Consider the following 13287-nt stretch of genomic DNA (forward strand, 5'->3'; position numbering starts at 1 on the left):
GTGCATTTGGTAGGAAAGATTTTCTGTAACAATCCTTGCGACAGTGAAGCTGAATGAGTCTGTTCGAAAAGGTGCTCTGCTGCTTATTCAGTAGGTCATGGAAAATGGAGAGAATGTGCCAGATTGTCCATAATGGATTACAGCTTGTTTAGTGATCTCCTCTCCACCACTAACTTAAAAGAGTCCAGATTGTAGCCAAGGACGGATCCAAACTTTTTGATGAGTTTATTTAGTCTTTTTGCACCACCAGTACCAATGCTGCTCCCCCAACATAAAGCCACAAAGAAGACCACACTTGCTACAACAGACTAGTAAAAGATCTCTACTGCACACATTGAAGGATCTCAGCTTCCGTAGAAAATAGACTCTGCTCATTCCCTTCTTGTAAACAGCCTTGATGTTGGTTTGCTGGTCCAGTCTCCTGTTGAGGTAAACACCCAATTATTTGTACTCCTCCACCACCACAACTTCTTCTCCCAGAATGTTTGCAGAACTCATCTCAGTCCTCTTCCTCCTAATATCAATCAGCATCTCCCCGGTTTTTGGCCACATTCAGGAGCAGGTGATTCTTCTCGCATCACTCCCCAACTCGTCCGCTAATCCCATATACAACAACTCCTGTCCATCACTGATCCACCCAACCACTGCAAAGTCCTCGGAGCACTTCTGCATGTGGCAAGACCCAGATTTGTACTGAACGTCTGAGGTGTACAGTATGAACAGAAACAGAAACAGGAACAGGACAGTCCCTTGTGGCATCCCAGTACCACTCACCACCACCTTAGACAATGAACTACCAAGCCATACAAACTGGGGACTATCTGCCAGGTAGTCAGTAATTCAGGAGACAGTGGATTCATCTACATCCATCCTTTGCAGCTTCTCACTCAGAAGAAGTGGCTGAATTATATTGAAAGTGTGTGGAGGAGGTGGGATGAAGCAAGATGCTGGGAGGTGATAGGTGAGAAAGGCAAATGGCTGCAGAAAAAGGATTCTGATTGTAGAGAAGAGTGGATCATGGGAGAAAGGGAAGGAAGAGGGGCTACTGGGGAAGGTGATAAGCAGGGGAGGAGAAGATGTAAGAGGCCAGATTGGGGAAATGAAGAAGAAGGAAGGGGCAGGGGAAAATAGGATGCTTTGCAACTAGAGATTTACTTTCATAAAATACAGAAAGTGCAATTCTGTTGTATGCTGTGTAAACTTTACCATTCTCCTAGTCAATATCCGTTCCAGTACTATCAAAAAATATGAGGCATTCAGTCTATTTCTATGATCATTGAATTGAAATAAGAGTGAACTACCAATGCAATGCTGCTTTTGAAAGGCTAACGTGATGACCAATTTTGCACAATCTGGTTCCTAAAGAAGGATGAGCAGTTAATTGTTCTTTGTTAATACTGGAAGGACATTTGTCAGGATATGGGGATATCTTAACACAGCCCAAAGCCATAGCATACTATGCAAGGATATAGCACAGGCATAATAATACCTCCATTTAAACTCAAAGATCATCTGAAATGATAACTGAACATAAGTATTTCAAAAAAATTAATTGAATGACTAAATTGCTGCCTGATTGCTGTATTTCAGATGACTGAAATATTAAACTGCAAATGTCAAAAGCAACAGCTCAATAGTAAAGGGATCTTTTTGGAAAACGGCTCCAACTAACCACATCAAGAGCTAGTGGCAATATTAGCCCAAGTCCTGAGTTGGGAAGTGGGAAATATGTGCAATCCAAGTCAAAGAGTTGGGAATGAATAGGAAGACTGAAGATATCTGTTGAGATGAGCTTTGAAAGGGAAAGTAGGAGAAAATCCAGCACAGAACCTAAAATCAGAGTGTAAGGCCTATAAATATATAAAAAAAGAAAATCAGCATGTTAATTTGAGTCTCTTTAGACTGACAAAAGAGAAATCAAATTGGAGAATAAAGAAATGACAGAGAAATTATACAAATAAATGAAACCACTCAAGAACTCTAGAGTGAGAAACTTATAAGAAACTTCCCTTAATAGAAAAATAAATACTGCAGATATTGTTGGATTGAAAACAAAAAAATCTCCTAACTAGCTGCCCTGGTTTTGAAAGAGTTCATTCTGAAGATATTGGATGCACATTATCATTGTCTAACTTTCCAAATTCCAAATCAATTCCCACAGAAGATAGCAAATGTAACTCTATTTGATAAGCAAGGAGGAAGAAAGAAAATAACATAAGATCTATATGCAAAAGTGGTTGTGCAATGAAAGTTCACCAGATTGATTCCGAGATGGAGATGTGGAATGTCCTTTGAAAAGAGATTAAGCAAATCAGGCCTGTTTTCTCTTGAGTTTGGAAGAATGAAAGGAAATTTCAATGAAACACACAAAATTCTTATCAAGGCTAACTGTATGGAAACAGGGATAACATTCTCCCTAGATGAGTGTCAAAAACCAAGATTGCAATCTCAAAATAAGTTAATTCAGGCCAGAGCTAAGAACTTCCTTCATGCGAAGAATGGTATATCTTTATTATTTGCTATTAATGCTATTATTTGCTATTATTATCTTTATTATTGGCTGTGGAAGCTCAGTTGCTCAAAGTATTTAGTACAGAAACCAATAGGATTTTAGGTATTAAGGAAATATCTGTAAGATTTGCCCATGAATATGGCAATGAGGTGAAAAGTTAGCCAAGGTGTTATTGAAAATCAGAGCAGGCGCAAAGGGTTTATTCCAACTGATATTTCATATGTCCTTACATTGAAAATTTTGAAGTATTTCCTTATTTACTAGACCTCACCAGACCTCACAAGTAATTTTTTCCCTTTGGGACTTCCTTCCCCAGCAAGAATTTTTCTAGAATCTGGACACTCTCCCTCAATCACCAGGCTGTCAGGAAATGATCATCATGTAGCAGTGTGCTACACGCAGCGCTGAAATAATGACATGGAGTCGGCGAGCTGCAGTTGCAAAAAGATATTTATTCAAACTTCGCGGCCTCGCTTTAAAGCCTTTCTGATCCCGCTCTCCCCAGGCGGGAATGCTGTAGGGGACGCGCATTCACAGTCCCGTCCCGCGCGCGGGCCTTTCCCCTTGCTGGTGAAGCAGGCTTGGCGCCCTTTTTGGGACCGGCCTCAATGCCAGCGCACGCTACTTTGTGAGCCGGTTCAAGTGTGCTGGGAAGTGGGTCGCCACATAACACCACCCCCCCCCCCCGGAACCTGTGATACACCCCCCAATTTCCACAGTCTGGGTCGGACTCTGTTTGGGAGGTCTGCCTCTGCACCACAGTGCAGCAATCTCGACCGGCTGCGCCAAGTCCACATGGGCCAGTTTGAGTCGGTCCACCATGAAAACCTCCTCTTTCCTCCCAATGTCCAGAACTTACATGGACCCGTTGTTTCTGATCACCGTAAACGGCCTCTCGTAGGGCTACTGTAGCAGTGCCCGATGTCCGCCCCTGATGCACCATCAATAACTCACACTGAGACGTAGGCGAGATATCGGCTTTTATTGACTGGAAGAAGGAACCAGGAGTGAGTGTCTATCATACAAGGTCCTGGAGACTGAGGCCGATCTTCAGGCCGCAGGTCTCCTTTATACAGGGGCCTGTGGGAGGAGCCACAGGAGCAGTCAGCAGGGGCGTGTCCCGACAGGCACATAGTTCACCACATTCACCCCCCCTTCGTTTGAAAAAGTCCTCATGTAGCGAAGGTTCTTACAAGTCAAGCCGATCAGGCGGTCGAATCTGTCGCTGCGATCTACGTAGCACCGGCTGTGACCGCATAGGTGCCGGCAACATTGGCGATTGCACAGGGGACGGGGGTTGCGCGTGTTCTTGCCCACTAGGCGCCGGTGATCCCTCATGCATGTGCGAGGCGCCTGGTATAAATGCGTACGAAACGCCCGGTATACAAGTGTCGTGAGGAGTCTGTGTAGGGCCTGGTGAGTACGGTGTCACCTCTGGTGCAGGGTTCACAGTTACCGGAGAGCCTTCAGGGTAGTGGTCTGCTGCACCTGCGGGTGCCAGGTCGCGGATGGAGACCGTGTCCTCCCGCCCATCAGGTAAGACCACGTAAGCATACTGGGGGTTCGCATGGAGAAGGTGAACCCTCTCCACCAGCGGGGAGTATTTATTGCTCCTCACATGTTTCCGGAGCAGCACTGGCCCCGGGGACGTCAGCCAAACTGGTAGGGTGGTCCCAGTGACAGACTTCCTGGGAAAAGAGAATAGGCGTTCGTGAGGGGTGGCATTGGTGGACGTACATAACAGAGAGCGGATAGAGTGCAGTGCCTCAGGGAGGACCTCCTGCCATCGAGAGACCGGCAACCCTTTGGACTTAAGGGCTAAAAGTGTGGCCTTCCACACTGTGGCATTCTCCCGCTCCACCTGGCCATTACCCCGGGGATTATAACTCGTGGTCCGACTGGTAGCAATGCCCCTAGCTAGCAAGTACTGGCGCAGCTCCTCACTCATAAAGGAGGACCCTCTATCACTGTGGATATAGCAGGGATACCCGAACAGAGTGAAGAGCTGGCGCAGGGCTTTTATGACGGACGTGGCAGTGGTGTCGGGGCAGGGGATGGCAAAGGGGAACCGTGAGAACTCGTCAATAACACTGAGAAAATAGACATTGCGGTCAGTGGAGGGAAGGGGGCCCTTAAAGTCAACACTCAGGCGTTCAAAAGGGCGGGTGGCCTTGACAAGTTGTGCCGTGTCAGGACAGTAGAAGTGCGGTTTGCACTCGGCACAAATTTGGCAGTCCCTGGTCATCGTCCTGATGTCCTCCAGGGAGTACGGCAGGTTCCGAGCTTTCACAAAATGGTAAAATCGGGTGACCCCCGGATGGCAAAGTTGTGCATGAAGGGCGTACAGCTGGTCGAGCTGTGTGCTAGCACATGTTCCCCGGGATAGGGCATCAGGGGGCTCATTGAATCTGCCAGGCCGGTACAGGATATCATAGGTGTAGGTGGAGAGTTCTATCCTCCACCGCAAAATCTTATCATTTTTGATCTTGCCCCGCTGTTGGTTGCTGAACAGGAACGCAACCGAGCGCTGGTCGGTCAGCACAGTGAATCTTTTGCCAGCAAGATAGTGCCTCCAGTGCCTAACAGCCTCCACTATGGCCTGGGCTTCTTTCTCCACCGCGGAGTGCCGAATTTCAGAGCCTTGGAGGGTGCGAGAAAAGAATGCTACTGGTCTGCCTTCCTGATTAAGGGTAGCAGCCAGAGCGAAATCGGAGGCATCACACTCCACTTGGAAGGGAGCGGTCTCGTCCACTGCATGCATCGTAGCTTTGGCAATGTCCGCTTTAATGCAGTTGAAGGCCGCGCAGGCCTCAGCAGAGAGGGGAAACGAGGTAGACTTGACCAGGGGGCGAGCCTTGTCTGCGTAATGGGGGACCCATTGGGCGTAATAGGAAAAAAACCCCAGGCACCGTCTGAGGGCCTTGAGAGTGGTGGGAAGAGGGAGCTCTAACAGGGGGCGCATACGTTCGGGATCAGGCCCAATAACCCCGTTTTCCACGACATACCCAAGTATAGCAAGGCGGGTGGTACCAAAAACACACTTGTCCCTGTTATAAGTAAGGTTCAGAGCTGCGGCCACTTGGAGAAACCGTTGGAGGTTGGCGTCGTGATCTGGCCTGTCATGACCACAGATGGTGATGTTATCCAGATAGGGAAATGTGGCCTGCAGTTGGTACTGGTCCACCATCCGGTCCATTTCCCTCTGGAAGACAGAGACACCATTCGTGACACCGAAAGGGACGCGCAGGAAGTGATAGAGCCGGCCGCCCGCCTCGAAGGCGGTGTAGGGGCGGTCCTCTGGGCAGATGGGGAGCTGGTGATAAGCGGATTTCAGATCTATTGTCGAGTACACCTTATACTGAGCAATCTGGTTGACCATATCCGCGATGCGGGGTAGGGGGTACGCGTCAAGCTGCGTAAACCTATTGATGGTTTGACTATAGTCCACCACCATCCTATTTTTCTGCCCAGTCCGAACAACAACCACCTGGGCCCTCCAAGGGCTTGTGCTCGGCTCAATGATCCCCTCCCTGAGCAGCCGCTGCACCTCCGACTGAATGAAGGCCCGGTCCCCCGCGCTGTACCTCCTGCTTTTGGTTGCCACAGGTTTACAGTCGGGGGTCAGGTTGGCGAACAGCGGTGGGGGAGGGATCTTGAGAGTGGAGAGGCTGCAAGTGTCGGTAGCGCAGCTGTTGGCCTGGTTCTGGATGGGATGTGTGTGTCCGTGTGTGTGTGTAGTCAGTAGCGGGGTATGTGAAGAAGTCCCACAAAACTGAGGATTCTTGACAGTGAGTGGTGGGAGAGGCCCGTCGTATACCATAGTCACACTTTCGAGATGGCTCTGGAAGTCCAGCCCCAATAACACAGGTGCACACAGATTAGGCATGACCAGCAGTTCAAAGTCCCGATATTCTGTGCCTTGCACCACCAAAGTCGCTACACAACCCGCCCGGATGTCTGCGGACTGTGACCCAGAGGCCAAATGGAACCTCCGACTGACCGGCCGCGTTGCAAGTCCGCAGCGTTGCACTGTGTCCGGGTGAATAAAACTCCCAGTGCTGCCCGTGTCAAACAGGCATCCAGTCCAGTGCCCCTCCACCTGGATGTCCATCATGGATCTTGCAAGCTGGTGTGGGGCGCTTTGGTCGAGAGTCACAGTGGCCAGAGTTGGATCGCCGTCGGGGTACCCGGTCAGCATCGGAGGGTCGGGGGCGGGGCATGCTGACGCCGACAAAGATGGCCGCTCACATCCGGGGTACCCGGTCAGCATCCGAGGATCGGGGGCGGGGCGTGCTGACGTCGACAAAGATGGCCGCCCACATCCCGGCATGCAAGATGGCGGCCCCCACGTTTCACCCGCAGCGCTGCACTCCGCTCGAGGTTGAGACTTACAGACCTTGGCGAAGTGGCCCCGCTTTCCGCAGCTGGAGCAGGTCGCTTCTCGCGCTGGACAGCGTTGTCGAGGATGTTTCTTTTGGCCACAGAAATAACAAAGCACGAGTTTCTTACAGGCCACAGCCATGGTCTGGGTCGGGGAGCTCGTGGAATGGCGACTGGCGGCGGCGTTGGCGAATTCGCTCCCGGGAGCCAGCGGTGGCGGGGTCTGAGGCGTCCACGAAACCGGCGGGGAATCGCGCGACTGGACAGCGTCGGCGTTATGCCGCGCAGCTTCTAGAGCGTTGGCCTTCTCTATCGCCGAGCTTAAGGTAAGATCCGAGTTCTCCAGCAGCCGCTGGCGCATGTACACTGACCTCAGTCCCGTCACAAAGGCGTCTCGCACCAGCAGCTCCGTATGCTGTTCTGCCGTGAGCGTCTTGCAGTCACAAGCTCGGACGAGTGTCTGTAGTGCTCGGAGAAACTCAGCGCACGATTCGCCAGGCCGCTGTTGCCGGGTAGCTAAGCGATGTCTTGCGTAGACGGTGTTCACCGGCCGCAGGTACTGTCGTTTGAGGGCGTCCAGTGCCCCTTCGTAGGTCGGCAGGTCCCGGATAAAGGAGTAAACTTTGGAGGAGACCCTCGAGAGTAGGATTCTGTGCATAACGGCGGGTTCAGTCGCACGAAGCTCCGCCAAGTACGATTGGAAGCATGCAAGCCAGTGTTCAAAAGCGAGAGCTGCGTCAGGGTCTTGAGGGTCCAAATCCAACCGGTCCGGACGCAAAACGGGTTCCATGTTTTAAAACTTCCAGTCAATAAAATTGATGCACCATCAATAACTCACACTGAGACGTAGGCGAGATATCGGCTTTTATTGACTGGAAGAAGGAACCAGGAGTGAGTGTCTATCATACAAGGTCCTGGAGACTGAGGCCGATCTTCAGGCCGCAGGTCTCCTTTATACAGGGGCCTGTGGGAGGAGCCACAGGAGCAGTCAGCAGGGGCGTGTCCGGACAGGCACATAGTTCACCACAGCCCCGTCGTACAAAAATGAACTTACAGTTTTGCAGGTCTTTGGGTATGCAGGCCGGGTTCTGCCCATGCTGCGAAGTGGGTATGGGGGCCAGTGATGCACCATCAATAACTCTCTCTGAGACGTGAAGGCGAGATATCGGCTTTTATTGACTGGAAGAAAGAACAAGCAGCAATTGACCACCATACTACATCCTGGAGACTGAGGGCCGGGCTCAGGCCCCAATCGCCTTTATACTGGGGTCTGTGGGAGGAGCCACAGGAGCAGTCAGCAGGGGACGTGTCCAGACAGGTATATGTAGTTCACCACAGCCAGGTTACCAAGCCTCTCACGTAGCCTGCCCAGGACTGCTGCGGGTTCTTCCTCTTGCCCCCTTGGGGCTGGTATGAACTCTCCTGGGACAACCAGGGGTGCACCGTACACCAACTCGGCCAACGAGGTGTGCAGATCTTCTTTGGGCGCCGTGCAAATTCCGAGCAGGACCCAGGGAAGCTCGTCCACCCAGTTAGGCCCTTTGAGGCGGTCCATGAGAGCCGACTTCAGGTGACGGTGGAAACGCTCCACTAGTCCATTCGACTGTGGGTGGTAGGCAGTTGTGCGGTGCAGCTGTGTCCCCAAAAGGCTGGCCATAGCTGACCACAGGCTGGAGGTGAACTGGGAACCTCTGTCGGAGGTAATGTGGGCTGGTACACCAAAGCGAGATACCCAGGTGGCAATCAGAGCCCAGGTGCAAGATTCGGAGGTGGTGTCAGTGAGCGGGACCACCCCTGGCCATCTTGTGAACCAGTCCACGATTGTCAGGAGGTGCCGCGCTCCCTGCGACACTGGCAGGGGGCCCATGATATCCACATGAATGTGGTCGAAACGCCGGTAGGTGGGGTGGAACTGCTGCTGCAGGGCTTTGGTGTGCCGCTGCACCTTGGCTGTTTGGCTGTGCATTCACATTTTGGCCCATTCACTGACCTGCTTGCGGAGAATGTGCCAAACGAACCTGTTGGCTACCATCCGGACAGTTTTCCTGATGGAGGGGAGCGCTAAGTTGTGAATGGAGTTGAAAACGCGTTGTCGCCAAGCTGCCGGAACGATGGGGCGAGGTTGGCCGGTGGTGACGTCACAGAGTAGGGTCCTCTCACCTGGGCCTACGGGGAGGTCCTGGAGCTGCAAACCGGAGACTGCAATCCTGTAACTAGGGATCTCCTCTTCTGCTTGCTGCGCCTCTGCCAGTGCTTCATAGTCCACCCCCAGGACAGGGCTTGGATGTTAGGGCAGGAGAGGGCATCTGCCATGACATTGTCCTTTCCCAAGACATGCCGGACATCCGTCGTGTATTCGGAGATGTAGGACAGATGTCGCTGCTGGAGAGGCGACCAGGGATCGGATGCTTTCATGAACGCAAAGGTAAGAGGCTTGTTGTCCATGAACGCGGTGAAGGGCCTACCTTCTAAGAAGTACCTGAAATGCCAGATTGCCAGGTATAGCGCCAACAGTTCCCAGTCGAAAGTACTGTATTTGAGCTTGGGTGGTCATAGGTGTTTGCTGAAAAACGCTAGGGGTTGCCAGCGACCCTGAATGAGTTGTTCCAGCACCTCACCGACTGCCGTGTTAGATGCGTCCACTGTGAGGGTGGTAGGGACGTCCATTCTGGGGTGCACTAGCATCGCGCCGTTTGCTAAGGCTTCTTTGTTTTTAATGAAAGAGGCGGCGGACTCCTCGTCCCAGGTAATGTCCTTGCCCTTACCCAACATCAGGGTGATCAGGGGGCTCATGATCCGGGCAGCTGAAGGGAGGAAGCGGTGGTAGAAATTGACCATACCTACGAATTCCTGAAGGCCTTTGATCGTGGTGGGTCGGGGGAAATGGCGGACCGCATCTACCTTAGTGGACAGAGGGGTTGCCCCGTCTTTAGTAATCCTGTGGCCCAGGAAGTCAATGATGTCAAACCCGAACTGGCATTTGGCCAGGTTGATTGTCAGGCCGTATTCACTCAGTCGGGCGTAGAGTTGACGGAGGTGAGACAGATGCTCCTGACGACTGCTGCTGGCTATGAGGATGTTGTCCAAATAGATGAAAGCGAAGTCCAGGTCGCGTCCCACCACGTCCATTAACCACTGAAACGTCTGTGCGGCATTCTTCAGGCCGAACGGCATGCGGAGGAACTCGAAAAGGCCAAACGGGGTGATGAGAGCCGTTTTGGGGACGTCGTCCGGATGCATCGGGATTTGATGGTATCGCCGGACAAGGTCTACCTTGGTGAAGATCTGTGCGCCGTGCAGGTTTGCTGCAAAGACCTGAATGTGCAGCACAGGGTAGCAGTCTGGTGTTGTAGCCTCGTTCAGCCTGCGGTAGTCGCTGCATGGTCTCCAGCCCCCTGTTGCTTTGGGCACCATGTGCAGAGGGGAGGCCCATGGGCTGTCTGACCGCCGTATGATCCCCAATTCCTCCATCCTCTTGAACCCCTCCTTCACCAGTGGTAGCTTGTCCGGTTGAAGCCTTCGAGCACGGGCGTGGAGGGGTGGTCCCTGTGTCGGGATGTGGTGCTGTACTCCGTGTCGGGGCATGGCTGCTGTGAACTGCAGTGCCAGAACCGATAGGAAATCCGCCAGGACTCTGGTGAAGTCGTTGTCGGACAGCGTGATGGAGTTTAGGTGAGGGGCTGGCAAATGGGCTTCACCCAGGGAGAACGTTTGAAAGGTCTCGGCGTGGACCAGTCTCTGCCTCGGCAGGTCGACCAGTAGGCTGTGAGCTCACAAAAAATCCGCTCCCAGGAGTGGTTGGGCTACGGCGGCCAGTGTGAAGTCCCACGTGAACCGGCTGGAGCCGAACTGTAGCCACACCATACGGGTGCCATAGGTCCTTACTGTGCTGCCTTTCACGGCCCTCGGGGAGAACCCAGTGCCCTGTTGCGGGTGTCGTAACTCGTCAGAAGTAAGACTCTAATCTCGGCTCTGGTGTAAACCAAAAAAACGGCGTCCCGACTGTTTGTCCCACACATACAGGAGGCTATCCCAATGGCCAGCCACCGTAGCCATCAGCAGCGGCTGGCCCTGGCATTTCCCGGGAACTTGCAGGGCGGGCTACAGCGGCGGGTTTCTGCGCTTTGCACTGTTGGTGGTAGAAGCACCATTGTTCGTTGGCCTCCTCACCCCTGCCTCTGGGGTTAGCGGGCTCTGCTGCCGGGCCTGGTCTGGTTTGCTGCTGGGAGCGTGGCCTGGTGATCTGTGTGACAGATGCCCCACTCTCCTTGGCTTTCCACAGCACATCTGCCCGGGCCACCACCTTCCGGGGGTCACTGAAATCCGCATCAGACAGCAGTGGGTGTATGTCCTCGGGCAGCTGCTCCAGGAATGCCTGCTCAAACATGAGCCAGGGACAGCGTCTCGTTCATCAAAGCCGACGGTGGCCTGTCCCCCAAACCATCTAGGTGCAGTAAGCCAGCTGCTAGCTCGCACCGTGAGAGTCCGAAAGTCCTTATGAGCAAGGCTTTGAATTCTGTGTATTTGCCGTCCGCTGGAGGGCGACTGTATGAACTCCTCAACCTGGGCCGCTGTTTCCTGGTCAAGGGAGTTCACCACGTAATAGTAACGTGTGGCATCCGAGCTTATCTGCCGAATGTGGAATTGGGCTTCTGCTTGCTGGAACCATAGGTGAGGTCGCAGCGTCTAGAAGCTTGGCTGTTTTAACAAAACTGCATGAACAGATGCGGCATCTTTCTTCTTCGGCCCAAATATCGTTTGGGCCGTCGGGGTCACCAATTGTAGCGGTGTGCTACACGCAGCACTGAAATAATGACACGGAGTCAGCAAGCTGCAGTTGCAAAAAGAGATTTATTCAAACTTCACGGCCTCGCTTTAAAGCCTTTCTGATCCCGCCCTCCTCGGGTGGTAATGCTGTAGGGGGCATGTATTCACAGTCCCGTCCTGCGCGCAGGCTTTTCCCCTTGCTGGTGAAGCAGGCTTGGCGCCCTCTTTGGGACCGGCCTCAATGCCGGCGCGCGCCACTTTGTGAGCCGGTTCGAGTGTACTGGGAAGTGGGTCACCACAATCAAATAATAAAAAGGGAAACTTAAAAAATAGAAGATAAAAGCCAAAGTATTACAAATATACACACTTCATAGAGTTTACAATCTTACTTGGTTTCGCCTGAAACATCTACTGATGTATTAGAACATTTACTGCTAACCTGGTTGACTGATTGTTTACTCATATCAGATTGGACCCATGTTGTTTAATTTCCTGTTGACTGCCCTATATATTTAGAACTGATAAATATCAGTCACGATCTGAACCATGCATGCATTGTACACAGAATGAAATACCTCTTGAAAGAAGGCTTTGAGATAGTGTTGAGTGATTCCCTCGTGGCCAATGATGCATTGCTGAGAACTTATCAGCTTTCTGTGGATTACTGATGTCAGTGATTTCAACATTTGGCTGGTACAGCTCACCTTATCGATTGATTGGATGGATCAAAGAGGGGCCAGAGAGTGAATCACTTTGGTACAGTCCAGACTGCACTTCTTAAAGTTAGCTGACACCTCTTAAAAAGGAGGTGCTTGTTGCTGGAGTAAGTGCTGTTTGATGTCGTAAGAACATGAGAAATGGAAGCAGGACAAGGCCACATGTTCTTTAGAACTGCTCAGCCATGTAATAAGATCATGACTGATCTGATTGTAACTTTCGTTTCATTTTCCTAGCTGATCCCATAAGACCATAAGACACAGGAGCAGAATTAGACCTTCTGGCCCACCGAGTCTGCTCTGCCATTCAACCATGGCCGATCCCTTTTTTTAATCTCCTCCTCAACCCCAGTTACCGACCTTCTCCCCGTAACCTTTGATGCCATGTCCAATCAAGAACCTATCAATCTCTGTCTTAAATACATCCAACCACCAGGCCTCCGCAGCTGCATGTGGCAACAAATTCCACAAATTCACCAACTTTTGGCTAAAGAAATTTCTCAGTATCTCTGTTTTAAAAGGGTGCCCTTCTATCCTGAGGCTGTGCCCTCTTGTCCTAGACTCTCCCATCATGGGAAACATCCTTTCCAAATCTATTCTGTCTAGGCCTTTCAACATTTAAAAGGTTTCAATGAGATCCCTCCCCTCATCCTTCTGAATTCCAGCGTGTACAGACCCAGAGCCATCAAACAATCCTCGTATGATAACCTTTTCACTCCTGGAATCATCTTTGTGAACTTCTTCTGGACCTCCTGAACCACTTCTTTATTGACCAGAAGTATATTCAGTGACTGGCCTTCATAGCTCTCTAGAGACAGATTTCCTAGTGCACAACCCTCTAAGAGAAGACATTCCTCCTGAATGTACCACACTGTCTCCTAGTTCGAGATATGTATTCCCAGGGGAGAAAAC

At 51.5% G+C, this 13287-nt stretch overlaps 1 protein-coding gene across 1 annotated transcript; it reads right to left on the bottom strand.

Annotated features, from left to right (window-relative positions):
- Window positions 1-1508: 1508 nt before the first annotated feature.
- On the bottom strand, window positions 1509-7874 carry LOC132403328 (uncharacterized). Its single transcript, XM_059986778.1, has 2 exons — window positions 6496-7874; window positions 1509-1512 (listed from the first exon to the last, which is right to left on the bottom strand). The coding sequence occupies exons 1-2, from the start codon at window positions 7680-7682 to the stop codon at window positions 1509-1511; spliced, it is 1191 nt and encodes a 396-aa protein (XP_059842761.1). The 5' UTR covers window positions 7683-7874.
- Between the last annotated feature and the right edge of the window lie 5413 nt (window positions 7875-13287).

The sequence above is a fragment of the Hypanus sabinus genome, chromosome 12 (assembly GCF_030144855.1).
Source record: "Hypanus sabinus isolate sHypSab1 chromosome 12, sHypSab1.hap1, whole genome shotgun sequence".
Lineage (NCBI taxonomy): Eukaryota > Metazoa > Chordata > Chondrichthyes > Myliobatiformes > Dasyatidae > Hypanus > Hypanus sabinus.